This window comes from Diabrotica virgifera, chromosome 9, assembly GCF_917563875.1.
Source record: "Diabrotica virgifera virgifera chromosome 9, PGI_DIABVI_V3a".
NCBI lineage: Eukaryota > Metazoa > Arthropoda > Insecta > Coleoptera > Chrysomelidae > Diabrotica > Diabrotica virgifera.
The window spans coordinates 194041676-194064044 of NC_065451.1; the positions used below are offsets into that span (position 1 = coordinate 194041676).

Genomic DNA, 22369 nt, shown 5'->3' on the forward strand with positions numbered 1-22369 from the left:
ATGAAGTTAAAAAAAATTGCATTTTTAACACGTTTGTAGAAAAATATATTTAAAAACACTAATATATTCTTTCCACACCTTTTCTGGACTGATACATACACAAATTAAAACATTTTGAAGTATAACTTCAAAAATATAATATGAAAACTATTTAAAAAGGCAGTATAACTATTAACTAACCTTTGTTGTTTCTCTTCCCACAAATTTTAAAACGCAACAACCATACATAACCAAACCGTCAACCGTCCAAACCACAGCTGCGCTACAGCTACCATATTGGATAATTTTTGACATGTCATTTGAACATCCAATCAGAACAAAGTTATAATGCGCATGCGCCGGGATCGTAGGTTTTAACATATAAAAATTCACCCTCATATCGCGCGTAAAGAAGTATAACTTCAAAAAACATAAAATCCTTTATAAAAGGTATTTAGTTAAAATCCCTGTACAGGGCTACATCACAAAACAAACATAATGTGTGATGAATTTGTGATGTAGCCCTGTACAGGGATTTTAACAAAATGTACCTTTTATAATAGTCCGTTCTTTAACGGTAAAATATTGCAAAACCTCTAAATTTTAAAGAACCGCTTGGATTAACATGAAATTTGGCATACACATAGCTAATAAGTCAAAGAAAAAAAGTGATATTGTGCCGATATGTGCTTTTGCCCTGGGGGTGGTTTTCACCCCCTTTTGGCGGTAAAAAAATATTCGTCCAAAGAAAGTCAGGAAATGGATAAACTGCCTAATTTTAAGTAACTTTTGTTCTATAGAGTTTTTTAACTAAGTCAATACTTTTCGAGTTATTTGGCAGTGAATATGTTCATTTTTTTCAACAAAATAGCCACGCTTTTAGACGGTTTTTCGCGAATAACTCAAATAGTTAGGTCGAAAAATCATTCTTAGCAAAAATATAGCCTGTAAAAAATTTAAAAAAATGGTGTATATCTCTCATCTCTACACCTAGTAGAAGTAGAGTTATAGCTAATGAAAAATAGGTTCCTATTCGTCAAATTCCAAATGGAATACTTTAACGTGAAATAACCAAAAATGAAGCACATTTCGGAGAAAACTCATTAAAACTTATTTAAAGTGTTCAAAAAAAGTTTCATTTTTGCTTTATCAAAATTAAACAAGTTACGCTCAAAATAAAGTTAGTCCCTTTTGGTTTTGGTAAAAAAATCGAGAAAATCACCCCCTAATTAGTATCTTAAATGAACTTAATCGTTACGACTTTACAAGTTTCTTGACTCGTGTATATATTGTTTATATGATCTGTAAGTTTCATCGGTTCAAAGTCCTTATTTTTGAAAGGGCTATAGTTAAAAGGGGTTGAACGAGTCACTGATCACGAATGTATGCAAATTTAGAAACACCAAATCTTAATCAATTTTTGTCTAACAGAAAGACAAAAAAAATACATGATTTTAAGAAAAGCAAATCTGACTTTTTTTTGTTTTTCGAGATTTTTGGTATCTCTAACAATTTTTAAGTTATTTTGAAAAAAAAGCATATTTTTCAGAATTTAAATTTTTTAAAATTTTATTTTGAAACCAAATTTTTTCAAAAATAAGCAATTTGAATCGGAGCCGTGACGATTAATTTCATTTAAGTTGCTAATTAGGGGGTGATCTTCCCGATTTTTTTTTTGCAAAAACAAAAGGAACCAACTTTATTTTGAGCGTAACTTGCTTAAATTTAATGCTAAAAACTTTTTGTAAAACCAGAACTTAAAGCTTTATTTAAACACTTTTAAAAAGTTATCATGGGTTTTCCCCAAAAAGTGCTTACTTTTTTGGATATTTCACGTCGAAATATTCTATTTGAAATTTGGTAAATATGAATCTAATTTCATTGGCTATAACTCTGGTTCTACGAGATCCAGAGACCTAACGCGTACACCATTTTTTTTACTTTTTTATAGGCTATATTTTTGCTAACAACGTTTTTTTCGACAAAATACTTACTTTTTGAGTTATTTGCAAAAAACCGTCTAAAAATGTGGTTATTTTGTTGAAAAATGAACATATTCACTCGCAAATAACTCGAAAAGTGTTGACATGGCGAAAAAGCTGTATAGAACAAAAGTTACTTAAAATTAGTCAGTTTATCCATTTCCGGACTTATTTTGCACATATATTTTTTCACCCCCAAGAGGGGGTAAAAGTCACCCCCAGGGCAAAAGCACACATCGGCACAAAATCACTTTTTTTCTTTGACACGTTAGCTATACGTCTGCCAAATTTCATGTCAATCCAAGCGGTTCTTTAAAATTTAGAGCCAAAACCGTGAAAGAATGGACTATAAAGGATTTCATGGTTTTTTGTAATAAATGGTATACAGCCAACTACAGGAAATTTTTTTCCTCGTGAATTTTAATAAATTAAACTACCGTTCTTTTCTTTTCTCTCTCTCTCTCTGTCTCTCTCTCTCTTTCTCTCTTTCTCTCTCTCTTTCTCTCTCGTCTCTTTGAGGTTTCCACACCGTTCCTGAAACCCGTATGCAATAGGGTAAAAGGAATTGGGTTTTTTCTCTGATTGTGGAAAGAGGTATTTTGAGGCTTTCTTATGCAATTTTTGGATTAAATTTTAGTTTATTGTTTGTTCGTATAAACAATTCTCTATCTAGTAAATTGGTATTCATTATCGTTAATTGAGCACTGTTGCTTTTTGTAGTCGATTTCTTGCAATTTATCAGATTTCATGAGCGGCGACAGTGACGTACCAATAGACGAAATTATTGTTAATTGTGTTTTTTTATTTGTGTACGTTTTGTTAATATTTTATGGGACAATCAACATTAAATAAACATGCATTTGTCTCGTGAATTAATTTCAATGGCATAAAGTAAGGACTTCACATAAGTCCCCAAAAATACAAATTACGCAGATTATCCTGAGTACTTCTTGGCGCTTTGGTGGCCATTCAGAATAACTTCCTTGCCAATTCTTCTTCTTCTTCTTCTTCTTTCTCTATCCCTTGCTGTATGTATTAGGTCTCCTATGTTTCTTATACCTGTCCATTGTTTGACATTACGGAGCCATGACATTTTCTTCCTGCCCACTCCCCTTCTTCCTTCGATATTTCTTTAATTAAGGTTTGTAGAAACTGGTATCTTTCGTTTCTAATTAGGTGCCCCAGGTATGCCGTTTTTCTCTGTTAAATTGTGCATAGCAGTTGTCGTTCTGTACCAATTCTTCTCAGGATTTCTTCATTTGTTATTCGTGCGGTCCAGGGAACTTTAAGGATTCGTCGATAAATCCACATCTCAAATGCCTCTAGCTTATTCATTGTGTTTATTTTTAAAGTCCTTCCTTCCATGCCATATTGGAGCACCGACCATATTATAGCATTTCGTGAATCTTAGTCTTAGGCTTAGGTCAAAGTCAGAGTTCGTAAAGACGTTTCCGAATTTCATGAATGCACTTCTGGCTCTTTCTATCCGACATTTAATTTCCATATCCGACATCCAGTCTTCACATAGCCAGGTTCCCAGTTCCCAGGTACTTTCTTACGCGCTCTACATCTTGGTTTTTATATGCTAGTCTTGCATTTTGATGTTGACATAATTGACGACTGATTATAAGTAACTTCGTCTTTTTTATGTTGATGCTAAGTCCCATGTTCTCGCTATGTCCTCCAATTTTATTAAGAAGGCTTTGGAGGTCTTCTATATTGCCTGTTATTAAGACCGAGTCATCCGCATATCGTATATTATTGACCCAGGTACCATTTACTTTGATGCTGCTTTCGCATTCCTCAAGAGCTTCCTGGAAGATACTTTCTGAATATAAATTGAACAGTAGTGAGGAGATTCTTAGTAATAAATTGAAGGTATAGGGCGAGAAGAAACAATGACAGATTAATGGAAAAAGGGATTATTGTAAACATCCACATAAAAAAAAGAAAAACTGTGAAAAATCAACCGATCACATTTTTTCACAATTAGCCATTAATAAGGACATTATGAAAATTCATCTTGCCCCATACTATGGGCTAATGGAATCGGAGCATGATGGTGATGCTAATTATTCTCACAAAACAACCAAATGTGTATTTTCTCCAGATCTTCATTGTGAACTCCAGCACAAGCATTTTGAGCCCAACATCCACAGATCTACACAGGGTTCTGATGGCGTCAAAAAATTGTGGTTTGGTTCTCATCATTACAATATAAGCAAATGGCATTTTCATCTTTTTTTTGTTATTAGCATTCCTTTTGAGGCGATAATCATTAGTATTCGATGTTTTCCCCGGCTTTTTCAAATATTCCAGCTGTTTTTTATACCTAAGGAGTTGAGGTAATAATGGTAATAATAAAAACGAATAAAATCCTTTATAAAAGGTACATTTGTTAAAATTCCTAAAAAGGGCCTACATCACAGAACTAGTTTCCGATCGGATGACCAATCATCATCAGTGCTTACGTGAATCTAACATGCTAACCACCAAAATATAAAAATATGTGGTTAAAAACCCTTTACAATTGATCCGTTATGGGAACATAGATGAATAATGTGGACTTAAACATGTTATCCACATATTTTTGTATTTTGGTGGTTAGCATGTTAGATTCACGTAAGCACTGATGATGATCGGTCATCCGATCGAAAACTAGTTCTGTGATGTAGCCGTTTTTAGGGATTTTAACAAATATACCTTTTATAAAGGATTTTATTCGTTTTTGTAATATATGGTATACAGCCAACCACAGGAAAACTTTTTCCTCGTGGATTTTTAATGGTAATAATGTTTCCATTATTTTTATTCTTTTGTTAAGTTTTCTCATGATTTCGTTGTTTGTGACATGCTCCATCCATGATATCTTCAGGATTCTTCTATATATCCATTGTATGGATATATTATATGCTTCTAACTTCTCAGTAGTCGTCTCGTTAAGGGTCCACGCTTTCATTCCATAGAGCAGAGTCGAGAAAGTATAGCACCGTGCCAGCCTAACTCTAAACTCTATTTTTAGTTCTCTTGTACAAAGTAACTTTCTCATTTTATTGAAATTGGTTTGTGCTATTTCTATGGACACTTTGATTTCTTTGAATTAATCATTTGTGATTAAGTATTGTGCCAAGATAATTGTAGTTGTTAGTGCAGACCCTGGAATCTGGAAGCATTTGAGTGTGCAAAACCTGAGGACCGGCAACTATGTTCGGATTCTTTTACCTGAGATGTGATAGGTGCGATAATGCATTGTTAACCCCCCCCCCCCCCCATGTTAACGGCAGATCAAAAGTGATTTTTCGTAAAACAAAACTTTTTTTGTATTTTCTGGGTCAATCTAAGTAAAAAATGTTCCTACAAGTTTTTTCGTACAATGCAGAGTTTTCGAGATAAATGCGGTTAAACTTTAAAAAAATCGAAAAATTACAATTTTTGAACCCGAATAACTTTTGATTAGAAAATAAAATAGCAATTCTGCTTGCAGCATTTGAAAATTCAGGTCAAATTATACCCTGTTGGATTAAATGTCCGCACCGCGCCAAGGAAGTCCTATCTGGTCGGTTCCGTTCGGTTTTAATCCTTGGCGCGGTGCGGACATGCGACAAAACGCTCAAGCACTGTTTGTTTATAGCTTTGTTTAACAATAAAAAAAATAATATTTAGGAATGCAAAGAATCCAACCGGGTATAATGTATAATAGACGGAGAGCTAGAGGCGAGAAATCATCGTCATAAGTAATATGGAGTTTGGCATGTGAAATGTGTCTATTGTATATTGGTAACTATGACCCCTTTCAGGCTGACACCTCAGTGGATACAGGAAGTAGCAATAAGGGATGAAAGGGGAAAGTTGGTGCAGTCATTAAATGTTTTCACCTTCTATTTTGTTAAACCTCTATCGATTTGCATGAAAATTGGTGAGTAGTTAGAGCATAACTCAAGAAACAAAACTGATATGGTGCCAATGTGCGCTTTTACCCTGGGGGTGGATGCCACCCCTTCTCGGGGGTGAAAACTATTTTATTAAAAATAACCCCACTAATCGATAGAGTGACAAATTTTAAGCAAAATTTGTTACTTCTAATTATTAAAAAAAATCAATACTTTTTGAGTTATTAAAGATCAAAGATTTGAATTTTTCGTGAAATAAATGCATGATGTAAAGCGGTTTTTCGTGAATAATTCAAAAACTGTAAGTTTTATCAAAATAGTTATGATCGCCAAAATTGAAGATAATAAAAAATAAAAGAGATTTATTATTTAAAAAACCTTTGAGAATTATTAAAAGGTGAGTTATAGGTGATGGAATGTATATTTTTTTCGGCTAGTACCCAAATCTAAGTATTCAAGCTCAAATAACGGGAAAACGGTGCATTTTATAAAATATATTTACTGAACACTTGTCAAAGTACTTAAGAATACCTATCAAGTGAGCTCCAGATGAAGTTTATAACATCAAAGCTAAGCAAGTGATGATGAAAATAAGAGAACCCTTTCCAGTTTTTAGGAAAAAGTCAAAATTAAAACATACGCTATTTATATATTTATTTTGAAATTAGTTAACAGAATAATTTTTAAAGGAATTTCGGGAATGAATATTCCCGAATAATAATTTATTATCAAGTTCGTTTTATTACAATTTAAATATAACAAGTTAAAAATGAGAGCATTATTATAACGAAAACTTTGTTTTTTATGTATTTAAATTCCTAATATGGAAAATTGCTATTATGAAAAGTTGTTTAGAATTAAAAATTATGTTTAATGTGCAATTATATCCTACTATTTAAATATTGTGAGTTATACAGGCACTTTACTGAGCGAATTTCTTGAGCGAAATTCATACTTTTTAGACATCGACTAAAATCGATACAATTTTATATAATCTTATGTTTATGATTGCATCTTGGATTTTTGACCTTGCAGATCTTTTTATGAAGAATAATTTTTGTTCGTAAAATTAATAATAAAAGAGTTATAAATGAAAATGATGATTGGTAGGTATCTCTAATTTGAGAAAAAAAATATTTTCTTTTTATTAGAAGAATGTAGATAATAGCTACATTGTTATAATAATTATTAATTATTTAATTATAATAATAACAACTATTGCATATATTAGAACACAGTTTTTAATTCCAAACAATTTTTTTAGTAACAATAATTTATAACAGTGTGAAAAAAAAGGTACTTTAATCTTGAGCGAAATTCATATTTTTTAAAATACCTCCTATAATATAGATAAAATTTGCTATCTGATGATGGAATCGTAGGTTTTAGACGATGCAGAACTTTTTATGAATTATAACTTTATTTCGTAAAATTAAAAATAAAAAAGTGTCCCGTAATATATGTGTCCAACTTAAGTAGACACACTGTATATTATACAATATAATATACATAATACATAAATCATTGGGTAGACAGCACCAAAAATTTGTAACCTGCCATTTAACATTACTTACATTAAAATTAATACGTAATATTTATTTATTTGCTATTTCAATTCTGTTACAGTTTATATGAAGTAATATATTTTTGAAATAATATGAAATTTTCATTAACATTTTTACGTACAGTGTCTCCATTGTAGAATTATCTCGCTATCTAAAATTGTTAAAAAATCATAAATTGCTGTCCCGAGATGCAACTTGTCTTTGAGGTCGGTTATCTCGAAGATGGTTTGAGATATCGAAATGCCATTTTCAGATTTGGATTCAGGAGACAAAACTACATTGACATCGATACATAAGCTCCAGATATTGCAGGGGTGGCAACGCAGGAACGAACGAACGGACTTTGCGAATTTATAAACGAAATCAAAATTTTCGTTGAAAAGTTATCTTGTTTATTCACCGGTTGTGTGCCCCTGTATAAACTGAATGTACAGAAACTGAGGGTGTCCAATAATGGACACATTTGACATAATATTCAAATACATTTTTGCTATATTTTATATAAATGTCTTAAAACAATTTTAAAAACTTATATAAATCATATAATAATTAAGCTACAAATTTTTGGAGCCTAAACTTTGAAAAATGTTTGTAGCATAATGTTTAATGGTATCAACTTTTCCGGGAGCTCATTTGATACATATTTCTAAGTACTTTGACAAGTGTTCAGTAAATATATTTTATAAAATGCACCGTTTTCCCGTTATTTGAGCTTAAATACATATATTTGGGTACTAGCCGAAAAAAAATATATATTCCATCACCTATAACTCACTTTTTATTAATTCTCAAAGGTTTTTCGAATAAGAAATCTCTTTTATTTTTTATTATCTTCAATTTTGGTAATCATAACTATTTTGATAAAACTTACAGTTTTTGAATTATTTACGAAAAACTGCTTTACATCATGCATTTATTTCACGAAAAATTCAAATCTTTGATCTTTAATAACTCAAAAAGTATTGATTTATTTTAATAATGAGAGGTAATAAATTTTGCTTAAAATTTGTTCCTCTATCGATTAGTGGGGTTATTTTTAATAAAATAGTTTTCACCTCTGAGAAGGGGTGGCATCCACCCCCAGGGTAAAAGCGCACGTTGGCACCATATCAGTTTTATTTCTTGAGGTATGCTCTAACTACTCACCAATTTTCATGTAAATCGATGGAGGTTTAACAAAATAGGAGGTGAAAACCTTTAATGACTGCGTTAACTTTCCCTTTCATCCCTTATTGCTACTCCCTGTATCCACTGAGGTGTCAGCCTGAAAGGGGTCATAATTATCAACATACAATAGACACATTTCACATGCCAAACTCCATATTACTTATGACGATGATTTCTCGCCTCTAGCTCTTAGACTATAATTTGACTTGAACTTTCAAACGCTTCAATCAGAATTGCTATTTTATTTTTTAATCAAAATTTATTCGGGTTCAAAAATTGCAATTTTTCGATTTTTTTAAAGTTTAACCTCGTTTATCTCGAAAACTATGTATTTTACGAAAAAACTTGTAAGAACATTTTTTGCTTAGAGAGATTCAGTTTTTCATTGTTCAAGGTCTTATAGTAGGGGAGCAAAGTATGCTAACTGTGCAGTCACTCCAGCGTTATGGGGACCTATTGGGCTGTGAAGAGTAGGTCCTAAAACCAAAAAAAGTTAAGTAAAGGTTTCCATTTTAGTGGGGACTTTCCATTTTTTAATTTAATTTTCCATTTCCAACAATCGTTTTTTCCGATTATAACGCCATCTGTCCATAATTCGAAAAAATGTTTCGAATAAAAGTTACTTATTTTTACGCAAGGAATCCAAATCTGCAATAGAAAATGGGGGCCCCTACTTAAGATTTTAAAGTAACCCACACCCCACCTCCACGAGGGGTCGTGTTTGGTATCATTCGATAGATTTTTAAAAAATATTGAGCACATATTTTTTAGTTTCCCGATCTCTCATTCACTTCGCGAAATATTCGCTTTTTTCTTGTGAAACTTTGGGACTCACCCATTTCCTTACGCCCTGCCCAAATCGTCAGATTTTTGAAATATACTCTCTCTTGCATGTACTTAACTTATCTTAATCTGACAATTTCGAGTTTTTTTAAGGATAGAGTTTTTTTTCGGGCTTCCCTTAACGAACTCCCCTGTGTTAAGAGCCAATATATGGTAGAGTTACATCTGCAGGGTATGTATACCAGGTTTGTCCCCATATGATAGTCTGACGCGCTCGAGTAACTGCAAAAGTCCCCGCTTGGGCTCCCCTACCATTAGGTAAAAGAATCCGAACATAGTTGCCGGTCCTAAGGTTTTGCACACTCAAATGCTTCCAGGGCCCAGTCTATGTAGTTTTCTACTGATTCTATAGTATTACCGTTAATTATTAGGTTTTCATCGTAATTTTGGGTTTTTGATAGCCTCATAAATTTAGTTTTCTTGATGTTTATTGATAGATTATCTTCCTTCAGTTTTCTAACTTCTTTGACAAAATTCCAAATGCAAACATACTTCATTCTTTAGTTCTTACTTTAGAAATAATTTCCAAAGGTTGGTAATTATACTGATATTGTTATCAACAAACTAACATAAGGTTATTCTATATTTTGAAAATAAAAATTCCCAGAGATGATATATAGTTTGACAAAGCGCCAAAAGAAATCCCAAGGTTGACTCACTCGTTTGGCAAGTTACGAGTCACAACTCACAATTAATGCGCCAGGTAATCTCTGATTCAGTCTAGTTGCTAGGTAAATTTAGTTACTGACCAGTCTTACTGATTAGCGGAATAAATGTGTATATTCTAGTCAATTTAAAACTTTAATTTCAAAAATCTAAAATGAGTAGTACCTACACAAGTGTTCATTGCCAGTATTCTCTTTTATCGGTTGTTGAGGATATCTTTATTTTATGGAATAATCTTCTTTTTCTCTCCTTCTTCAGCGTGTTTTCATCCACTCCCAGACAAAGGCCTCCCCATGAGTTCTTCATTCTTCTCTGTTTTGTGCTATTTGGTGCCATTTTCATTCGTTGTTTATTTCTTATAATATTGTCAGCACCCTATCGTCTATGCTTGTTAGTATGTCAAACTGTATATTCTATTTCTTGTTAGTTTCAGTCATCCCTTGTTTCATCTGTCTATTGGTTTGAAATTGGAATTGACATGAAATTTGGCATACGCATAGCTTACATGTCAAAGGAAAAAGTGATATTGTGCCGATGTGTGCTTTTGCCCTGGGGGTGACTTTCACCCCCTTTTGGAGGTGAACAAATATATGTCCAAAATAAGTCCGGAAATAGATAAACTGACTAATTTTAAGTAATTTTTGTTCTATAGAGCTTTTTCGCCAAGTCAACACTTTTCGAGTTATTTTCGAGTAAATATGTTCATTTTTTAACGAAATAAACACATTTTTAGACGTTTTTTCGCAAATAACTCAAAAAGTAAGTATTTCGCCGAAAAAAAACGTTCTTAGCAAAAATATAGCCTGTAAAAAAGTAAAAAAATTGGTGTACGCGTGAGGTCTCTGGACCTCGTAGAACCAGAGTTACAGCCAATGAAAAATAGGTTCATATTCGCCAAATTTCAAATAGAATATTTTGTCGTGAAATATCCAAAAATTTAAGCACTTTGTGGGGAAAACCCATTATAACTTTTTTAAAGTGTTTAAAAAAGCTTAATTTTTGTTTTTATAAAAAGTTTCTAGCATCAAATTTAAGCAAGTTACGCCCAAAATAAAGTTGGTCACTTTTGTTTTGGCAAAAAAAATCGGGAAGACCACCCCCTAATTAGTAACTAAATGAAATTAGTCGTTACCGCTCCACAAATTATTTTACTTATGTTGTGTTTATATGATCTGTAAGTTTCATCGATTCAAAGTGCTTATTTTTGAAAAATTTGGTTTCAAAGTAAAATTTTCAAAAAATTTAATTCTGAAAAATATGCTTTTTTTCAAAATAACTTAAAAATTGTTAGAGAAATAAAAATCTCAAAAAACAAAAAAAGTCACCATTGCTTTTCTGAATATCCTGTATTCTTTTGTTTTCCTATAAAACAAAAATTGATTAAGATTTGGTGTTTCTAAATTTGTATACATTCGTGATCAGTGACTCGTTCAACCCTTTTAACTACAGCCCTTTCAAAAATAATGACTTTGAACCGATGAAACTTACAGATCATATAAACAATACATACACGAGTCAAGAAACTTGTGAAGTCGTAACGATTAAATTCATTTGAGATACTAATAAGGAGGTTATTTTCCCGATTTTTTTACCTAAAAAAGGGACTAACTTTATTTTGAGCGTAACTTGTTTACTTTTGATGCTAAATTTTTTTTATAAAACAAAAATGAAGCTTTTTTTAAACACTTTAAATAAGTTGTAATGAGTTTTCCCCGAAATGTGCTTCATTTTTGGTTATTTTTCGTTAAAGTATTCCATTTGTAATTTCACGAATATGAACCTATTTTTCATTAGCTATAACTCTGCTACTACTAGGTATAGAGACGTGACACCATTTACACCATTTTTAAAATTTTTTACAGGCTATATTTTTGCTAAGAATGTTTTTTCGACAAAATACTTACTTTTTGAGTTATTTGCGAAAAACTGTCTAAAAGCGTGGTTATTTTTTTGAAAAAATGAATATATTAACTGGCAAATAACTCGAAAAATATTGACTTAATGGAAAAACTCTATAGAACAAAAGTTACTTACAATTAGTCAGTTTATCCATTTCCGGACTTACTTTGGTCGTATATTTTTTCATCCCCAAACGGGGGTGAAAACCACCCCCAGGGCAAAAGCACACATCGGCACAATATCACTTTTTTTCTTTGACTTGTTAGCTATGTGTATACCAAATTTCATGTCAATCCAAGCGGTTCTTTAAAATTTAGAGGTTTTGCAATATTTTATTGTTAAAGAACGTACTATTATTGCCTTGCCTACTAGGACACCTGTAGCTTTTTTACTTGGCACCATCCAACCTTTATCACCGCATCCTCTCCCATGGTATCGCTTTTATATAAGTTGGCAAAATCCAAGGAACGTTTATTTTCGACCTGCTCCGTGGAAATATTTTGTTTTTTCAAATTCAGTTTACCTAGAACTTTCGACCCGGTCCGTGTAAGTGTGTCATGTTAATTTTTCGATATAAAAGTGTGAACAATGGGATATTTGATTCAGGATTATTTTGCACCGCCCAGGTAATATTTTATAAATGTCTATGATTAAGTATTTTTAATGTTCTTACTTGAGATTTTTAGAAGTTTAAACAATGTAGATATTAGTTTTCTTTTTTTGTTGATTTTGTCCTCTCCGTATAGTCTATAGTTCCATTTTTCTGCTTCTGCTTCTTTTCCCACTCTAGCATTCATATCTGATGTGATTAGTATTTTCGCTGTACAATCCTTTATTACTTCTTACATTTTGTTCCAGAACTCATTATTTTCGTTTTTCGTTGCATCTCCGTCAGGTCCATAGCATATAATTAGGTTTGTTGTTGCCTCCTTCGCAACTATCTCTGTTTATACTTTATGTATGTATACGCTCATTGAAATATGTATATCCAATTCTTTGCATTGTTGACGATATTTTTCTTGACTTGTAGCTACCCCTATCTGCGCTCTCTTTTTCTCTTCTACTTCACTATATATTAGTAAGTCTTCTTCTTCCTTTTCTTTTTATTTCTGTTATAGATACTAGTTCAATCTTATTACCTTCTATTTCCTTCCAGTTCTTTCCCGTTTATGCCTCTTACATTCTGTGTTGCCATTTTTAAAAGGCCTTCTCATTGTTTCTCATTATGTTGCCTTTTACATGTGGTTCCTTTCTGTCTGTGTTAATATCTTTATATTCACCCACGTCTTTATTCTGTGCTTTTTCAATTTTCCTTTCCGTCCATGTATTTTCTTCCACTAGTTTTTTGAACTAGCTGACACGGTAGTTTGTAGCTATTTTTATCATGTTTGTTTTTGGTGTCTTTTTGATTTTGTGTCTTCTATAATTATGAACCCATAACCGATATTTGTCCTGTTTCCATTTTAGACCGGGAGATATTAGATAGAAGTTCAGCGACGATTTTCCTGTCCTGCCCTTTGCAATACTGGAAGTAAGAGAGGTACTTACAATTTTGGAAAAATCCATAGGTTTCCTGTCACATTTTCCTGTTAAAATTTGCTTTTCCATGAAACAAAGGGTTGTTAAGATGAATTTCTGAGTCCTGCCATATCCATAGAATTACAAGATACTATCGATTTTACGAAAAATTTTTTATAAAAAAATCATCAAAATTTAATAAATGTTCTTCTATTTTTTAAATAAATTTATTTTTTAAATAAAAATCATCTAAATTAAAATCAGGTAATAAATTTTCTTCATTAAATCGATAGTATCCTGTCATTCTATGGATATGACAGGACTCAGAAATTCATTGCAACACCTTATTTTTTTTTTCATGAAAATCTGATTTTTACAGAAAAATGTGACAGGAAACCCTTGGATTTTTCCACAAATTGTAAGTACCTCCTCGAATCTTCCAGTATTGCAAAGGGCATGACTCAGAAAATCGTGGCTGAACTTCTATCTAATATCTCCTGGTCTATTTGTTCTTTTGTTGAGCACTTCATAGTTACTTTCTCAGAAATTTATTTTTTTGCTTTAATTACTAGATTTTTTACTTCTTTTGCTTTTACTTTCTTTACTATTATCATATATGTACATCATCACAATAAAGTATTCTTTTTGTTCCTTTTTTTTCGTTTTTCTTTTCCTTTTTTGTTTTCTTCAAAAACATTAAATATTAGGAATATCATTTTGAAATAACACTGTTTTTAGCAAATAATAAGTAAGTCTCTAATGCAATCTTATTTCTTTTTGTTATTTCTTGGAATTCGAGATTGCTTTCAACAATCAACTAGGTAAGTATCGAGTTCTAATATCTTTACGGTTTTACTTTATTTTTCAAAAAATACTCCAAAAAAAACTCAAAATACTCCAATACCTACTCAAAAAAATCAATTTGGAGTTCAATACTCCAAAAAAAATTTTGGAGTTCTGAACTTGATACTTAATATCTTTACGGTTTCACTTGATTTTTCCAAAAATGCCAAAAGGAAATATTATAATGTATGTAATATTTTTAAAAAGGTTGTTGAACGACCTTTAAAATGAGGTATCACTCAGCCCCCTTTTCTATTGAATATTTTGGGGGTTGTATCCGCCCGCGCTAGAGGCTTGATGTAATGTGGCTGAAAACTAGTTTACAAAATGTCCCCCTCACAACTTATAGAAGGTGGTACCTTTTCAAATTGACACACTGTATATTATTCTAGTACACTGTTTAATATAGAGAACTTTAAAAAAGTAATTTCGCAAATATAGGACACACATATCCATTGTTAAAATTTTTCCAATCAACAATAACTTCGCAATCTTAAATATTAATATATGAAATGGGAGGAAAACTATTAGTCCAAACTAAATAGAGAAAGTTACACATATATCTCAAGAATATACAAAAGTAATTAAATCGCTAAAAAATTAATTTTCGAATAGAAATCAGGATTATCGATGTACTATCTGTAACCCACACTAGAATAACATATGGCTGTGGTATGATGCGGCGAGATAACTGTGTGTACACTGAGAAAAAAGAAAGCGTACAATATTATGTTACGCTTTGAGAATATGAGAATATTGAAATAAAATTTTCCGAAAATCGGTCAGGAATTTATACATTTTTGACGACAATTTTGAAAGAAACGTTCGATATTTCCTTATACTTAGCTATTGCCTGGACACGAAAAATAACTGTACGAAAATGTTATTTCCTTACTGTAAGGAAATATTTTTTATTTGCAGCAGATTCAGAAGAAATTTATTAAGAACAACTTTATTTTCAATAATTTCAACACATTATAAAATAGTCTGAAACCAAAAATGTAATAATTAAATACAATAAAAAGGCATTGGCTTCAACATTGAATAGTTTGCCCACAAAGTTGAAGATTTCATCTGGGAACCAAGCTCCAAGAAGTATGCCATTACAACATTTCCTGAGAAAGAACTTGCATTTTTATTCTTACGATAGTCCATGAAAGGGATGTATCAATAGTTATATTTGTCTCTGGATTTTGTTGGCAATGAATCTAATGAAGCATTATTCACTACTTCCATCAGTTCTGAAGGGGTACCAGGAATCGAACACTCATCAGTACCCATGATTAAATTAGGTAATTTTGCTTTTTAAAATGATTACAATCACAGAGAACACGAGAAAATACCAAAAATACTGTCAAAAATAAGCAAATGCGTCAAATTTGACAATTCAATATTTTTGTTTCTATAGTTACAAAACCAGTATTTGGTGGAATCACTAATATTGAGTCAAAATAGTAATATGTCTAATTGAAAATTTTAACATGTTTATTTTAATATAATTTAAATGTTCCATTTTCGGAAAAATAGTATGTATACCTTTTAAAACTGATTTCCGGATTATATAAATATATTAGACGCAGCTGATAATAATTCAGGTTATCTTGAATTTATTATTGACCTACTGTCATCTTAATAAAAGTTTCCATTATACTTGACAATATATATACCATTATTTTTTATCTAGCACATCATCAGTACTGCATAAAGTTCTGCGTAAAGTATTAGTGAAGAATTTTCTTAGTGTAATTTTAACTATTATATTGAAAAGTGAAAATTTACAATGTAATTTTGTCATTGTTATTCATGAGGCTGACACTATGCCAATTTAACGGATATTTATATTGGGAAATTAATTTATTTATTAGATAAATTATAGATTTTTGATTATAATGAAGTAATTAAAATATTACAGTAGAGAATGATGATGATTCTAGCGTGAGATGTAAATGTTACATTGGTTTTATTACTGACGCCTATAATTTTTTCGATCAGCTTATTAGATATTTTTATCATCCTCAAACAAACCTTATAAACACGAGGTGGGGTAAATTTTGTGGCAAATAAATTAATAAGAAAATAGGAATCTTAAAAAAAGGGATAAATGATTTAAAATGATATGGAAAAAATTCATAATAGAAAACCAAGCCTGATGGTTCGTCTTCATCGTATTCTCGCGAGTATTCAAGAACCCGGTCAACTTCAAACCCTAGATAAATTAATAAAATTAAACAATGTAGTGAACATTATTTGTTGAAAAACCCTCTATAAAATTGCACTGATGTCAGTTTATTGTAAAATAACAAGAAAAGAGTTATAACCTCCAATAAAAATTATTTCTTCAAATATTTTCAGTTATTTTCGTTTATAACTTTTTTATTTTTCATTTTACGATATAAATAATACACACAAATTTGTAGACAATTTGATTTGCTACAAATAACGTCTGACAAAATTTTCTATACGGTTGCTTGTGTAGGAGATACAGCGCGAACAACTTTTGCACCCCTTTTAGCTTAAGCTTATACTTCTTCCTCTCTAGTTGTTTCTTTATTTACAGAAAATAGTTGTACGAATCAATACTAGTGGTAGGATAAAGTTAGTGTCCTGAATCTTATAACATGAACTAGTTAATAACTGTTAGTTAACTGTGCCATACCGTTTACCTTTGACAATTTCAAAATTTCGGAGACGTAGCCTTCATAAGTCATATTCAAACACACCACATTAAAGCAAATTATTTCAAAAAGAATTTTACCGTTTCCAAATAAGAGAAGGTCGTTCTTTGCGTGTGAAACTTAGATTGATCTGAAGATTTATCGCAATATTATTAAAATCCTACGTTAAATGGGGATACGCGCCATCATAATTTCATCCGTTTAAGTGACATCAAGGAGATAAAAATTTGGATTTTAATCAAATTAATAAAGACATGACATCTCCATTAATATTTGAATAATTCAATATGATCAAATTAGGCTTAACCTTGATCATAAACATTGTCACATTCAATAATCTTTATTGGATTCCAATAAACGAATGGTTTCCTTAATTAGACATTTATTTTAGATTTGGTTTATGTAGTACTTGAATAGAAATGTCAAAACAAAATACATCCTAGCTACAAGCGCTCGATTGTAAACAACAACAGTTGTAGTACTTTTTGATGGAGATGTGCACCATTGCAGTGAAAACAAGCTTCCTACCGATTTTTCAGATTATCTATTCAACGTAATTTATAAATAGTCCAGGAACCAAACCTCGAAATCTTTACAGAATGGATCAATTTGCTTGAAAATTTGAGAATAAGTAGTGGATAGTCCATGGATCAAAATCTATATGATGCCGACAGGCGCTTTTACCATGGGGGTGTTTGCCACTCCATCTCGGGTGTGGAAATTTTGTATTATATTTTGACCGCAAAAGTTAATAAAAACATTCATTCTAAGCAAAAAATGTTCTATACATTTTTTTGATAAAATTAATAGTTTTTGATTTATTCGCTATCGAAAGTGTTAGTTTTATATCTAAAAAATCATTGTTTTTCGATGGTATACGCATTTACGATTCACTCAATTTTTGCCGTAGAACAAATTTTATCAAACCAAGTTCTTGGGAATTAAATTACATACAATTTCATATTTAAACATTTTTTCGTATCTCAGATGCTAATCTTTCTATTCTGAAGAAAATGGCATTTGTTACCAAATTGCAAACATTCGCTTTAAACTTCAGTTTTTTAAAAACGAATCATTCTAAGCCAGTCAAACTTCTAGAATCTATTAATAATACATAAATAAAAAAGAATTAATAAGGCCAATGACTAAAAACACCGCTAACTTACATTATTATGCTTCCGATTGGATTTCTCCTTTTTTTTTAAATATATTTATTTTTAACCATAACTTTTTTATTTCTATCTTAGAAAGTTCGTTAAAAAAAATTTGTAGATTTTTACAAAATCTATAAGGCTATTAATATTAAATCCTTTTAAAATTCTCAGTCACAAAAAGAGGTGACATTGAAAGGGTTGGTAAAGGTGGTTTTTGCATGATATTCCAAGTTTTAATTGTCAATAGATCACTTAATTTTTGCCGTAAAAAATTTTTGCAAACAGTTCTTGGGAATTAAATAAGCTGCAATTTAATATTTAAATATTTTTTCGTATCTCTGATGCTAATCTTTCTATTCTGAAGAAAATTGCATTTTTTACCAAACTACGGTATTCGCTTTTAACTCGCATTTTTTTTAAAACTAATCATTCCAAGCCGACCAAACTTCTAGAACCTATTAACGATACATAAATCAAGAAAACCAAATCAGGTCAATGACAAATTTTAATTAGGGTGGTGATTAGGGAGTTGTTTACAGTCACTTTTTTTGCTGAAAAAAATAGGGACTGACATTCTTTTTATTATGTCACTTAATTTTTTTAGCTAGAAATTTTTTTTCTGGATATACATATTTTTAAATACTTTAAATTAGTTTCAACAAGTTATCCTCGAAAATGCATAGTTTTCCCATCCTTTGACTTGGAAATTACAATATTTAGCATTTGACGAAGAAGAGCCAACATATAATAAAGTATAGCTCGAGTACTATTGGTATTAAAGAAAATAAAAAAAAAAAGAAAACGGTTTTGTTTATTTTTTCAAAAGGTACATTTTTGTTAAGTAAAGTTGTTTTGATACCACGAATACTTTTTGAGTATTTTGAATTATTAGCAGAAAACTGATTAAAAACATTGATTTTTTCGATATAAAACTAACACTTTGGATAGCGAATAAATCGAACACTATTAATTTTATCAAAAAAAATGTATAGAACGTTTTTTGCTTATAATGAATGTTTTTACCAACTTTTGCGGTCAAAATATAATAAAAAGCTTCATTACTTGGACTAAAAGACCGGTTGCTGCAGTTGTTGAAAACAGGTTGTAAACATCTTTTGTCGTAGTTCTTATAGCTTATTGAACCATCCTGCTGAAACAATTGCCTATGCATCTGAAGATTTTGCACCCACCAAAAATTCTTATATTCTGAGAGGAGTTAAACAAGGTTACGTGCTCTCCCCCCTTTTGTCTAATTTGTGTGCAGAAAAGATCTTTAGAGAAGCACTAGAAGACAAAATAAAGGGTATAATTGCCAATGGAATGTGCATCAACCATCTGAGAGACGCTGATGACACAGTTCTGCTAGCAACGGATAGGAATGATTTGCAGGCACTCCTACATCCAGTGACGGACCATAGCCAATAAATAAACATAAAAAAACCCATCATCCGCAAAAACAAAAATATAGCTAATAATTTGGCAAATATGTATTAGAATAAATGGAGACATGGTGTAGAGAGTACAAGTATACAAGTATCTAGGCTGTAAGGTGCATAAAAAATGGGACTTATTATAGGCTATTGATTATGTATTTTAGAAAGGAACTACAACGTTAACGGGGTTTTATTGTTTCGTATAGTCAATGAACCTCTAAATATGAAAAACCCGCGGAGTGTTACCATTTAAAGGGGTGCGTTTTTGAGAAAGGGGTGAATTAGTCCCTAGGCACAGGGCAAATTAGGGTGAGTTCTATGCACTTTTGGTGCAAACACGTCTATAGGAAAATTGTTCCAGATTAAATTTACTATCGAAACATCATATTTTAAAGTCAAAAATTTTATTTTTTTACAAAAATATTTAAAAAAAAAAGCAAGAAAAAACACGAAAGATAGCAATTCTGTTTTTTGCCCCATAACTTTTTACTACGGGGATATAGGTATAGGCATTGCTTCACAGAAAAAAAACTTATATCCTTCCTCTTTAAAATGGCGTTTGTTAGAAGTCTCTATGATTTATCGTTTCTAAAATATGATTTTTCAGTTCGCCACTCACAGCGATTTTGGCCCATTTTCCTTGTTACTTCTGGGATTTTTTATCTGGGATTATTTGTCCGGACCCCGCAAATACTTACCGGACAGAGTATATTTACTGATCGTAAAATTCACCATAAGGAAGAGCACATTTTAAAAAATTGTTAAAGATAATTACAATAATTATATCTTGAAAATTTTCAACATTTCCTTTAATGTACTTTTTCATTGACCATCATTAATAATAGAAATTTTTTAAATTCTTTCTACAATACCCTATTACATCATCCTTAAGAAAGGACAAAGAAAGTAATTAGTAATTTCTTTTTCGCATATAAACAAAGATATATAAAATTTTAAGCTCGTAGTTTATTAAATTTTCAAATTCAAACTGCTTTTTTATTAAAGTGTTAACGATGTAAGACATAAATCATCTATCTTCACTAAAATAATACGGTATTGCCAGTTACTTAACGTTTATTTTAGTATTATTTATTATTAAATGGTTCCGCTTCTCTCTAACGTCTATGCGAAAAAGCTCTCTGCAGGAATGGCCAGATGGTGCCAAAATTAACGGAATTCTGATAATATTATAAGATACGCAGACGATACTGTGGTACTGGATGAATATGAAAAACATCTACAGGCACTAATATTATGGTATAATTAGACCCAAACCCTGACATCGAAAGTAAAGGTTATCCTTCAACACCAAAGTGTTTATATGGTTCACGTGTAGTTCAGTAAAATGTTATCCTATTCAAGCGTCATCGGGTTTGGGGTGAGTGGGAGGGAGCAGGGGGAAGTCGGTAAATTAGTAGTTTTTTAAGTCTGAGACATAATTGTTCTAAAATCAACGGTTCCGGAGTTGCGAAGGGTGTACAAATGGAGGTTTTCCATATTTTTTATATTTTTTGGGCAAATATAATATTATTACCGAGTAAGTAAACTAATTTTCTATGTCAGGTATGTTAGTGATAAGCCCTTGAAGGAACGTCAACCTCACCACCTTCTCAAGGGCGTTACTTTTTAGAGGCTTCCACAGACAAATACCATACAAACCTGTGGTACGGAGAAACCCACTCTGAACTTTCTATGGACAATGTCGCATGAATATCTTTCCAACAGTAAATTCCAACCAAATAATTTTAAATACCCAAAATATTTCTTGCATCCTAATGATAATCATAACGCAATGAGTTTCAAGTAAATTTATTCTCAGTTCAAGTAAACTTATTCATCAGTTTCAGTCCTCTTCATATATAACATCCTCTTCTTTTACATCTTCGTTTATGATTGTTGTGTCCCTATTATCACATCCTAGGCCTGAGCAATTGCTGAATATGCTTGAGCAGTTTAAACCATGTTTTTTTAAACTTACAGTTACCGATGCATTCGTCCCTGCAAATCTTGGTCCTATTGGTTCAGCCAAAGAGATGAAAATTGAACAGATTTTAAAGGAAGGTCTATATTTTATGATCTATTTTTTATATGACATTTACAGGGATAAAAAGGTTGTAAAATGATGGTATTTACTCGTGAAATACCGTCTATCGGAGCTCCGTTTTTTTAGAATGGAACTTCAAATTCAGGCCCGCTGAAAAATTGCAATATCTCAGTTTCTGGCACAGTGTAGGTCGATATTTTTTAAATTGCGGTAGCTCTATAAAATAATAAGAACTGTGCTATTTTAGCTTTCCCGAAAAATCAATTAGTTTTAATTTAAAATTAATAATATTTTTTCAAAATTGGAAAGAAATCCTTTGTAAAAGGTATAAAATTTTTTTTTTTTATTAAAAATCCCTTAAAAGGGCTACATCACAACAAAATGTTTTCGATTTTTTTAAAAAATCATCATCAGTGTTCGATAAACTGGATGCTAGCTGAGCCACAAAAGAAAAATATTTGGGTAAAAACCCTTTACATAAAATATAGATGCCTTAAAAGTGCATACTTCAGTAAAAAGGCCTGTGATGGTCACATGGCAAACAGGATAATGCCCTAAGGTAAGGTATACAGGTTTCCCAACACGTGGGATCCAAATTGAGTTGATCACATTTCAATGACTTAATGGCAACTGTCATTGAGTTGCCATTAAGTCATTGAAATGTGATCAACTCAATTTGGATCCCACGTGTTGGGAAACCTGTATACCTTA

General features: G+C 31.4%; 1 protein-coding gene across 5 annotated transcripts in view; it reads left to right on the forward strand.

Moving 5' to 3' along the window:
- LOC114335223 (FH1/FH2 domain-containing protein 3) overlaps positions 1-22369 on the forward strand; it is an 843862-nt gene that overhangs the window by 534909 nt on the left and 286584 nt on the right. The window contains exon 1 of one of the 5 annotated variants that reach the window (XM_050661661.1): positions 12455-12617. The exons of the other annotated variants lie outside the window; for them this stretch is intronic. Within the exon in view, the coding sequence (XP_050517618.1) occupies positions 12580-12617 (38 nt within the window). The 5' untranslated portion in view covers positions 12455-12579. Of the gene's footprint in view, positions 1-12454; positions 12618-22369 lie in introns of those variants that run through there. 5 annotated transcript variants of the gene reach the window in all.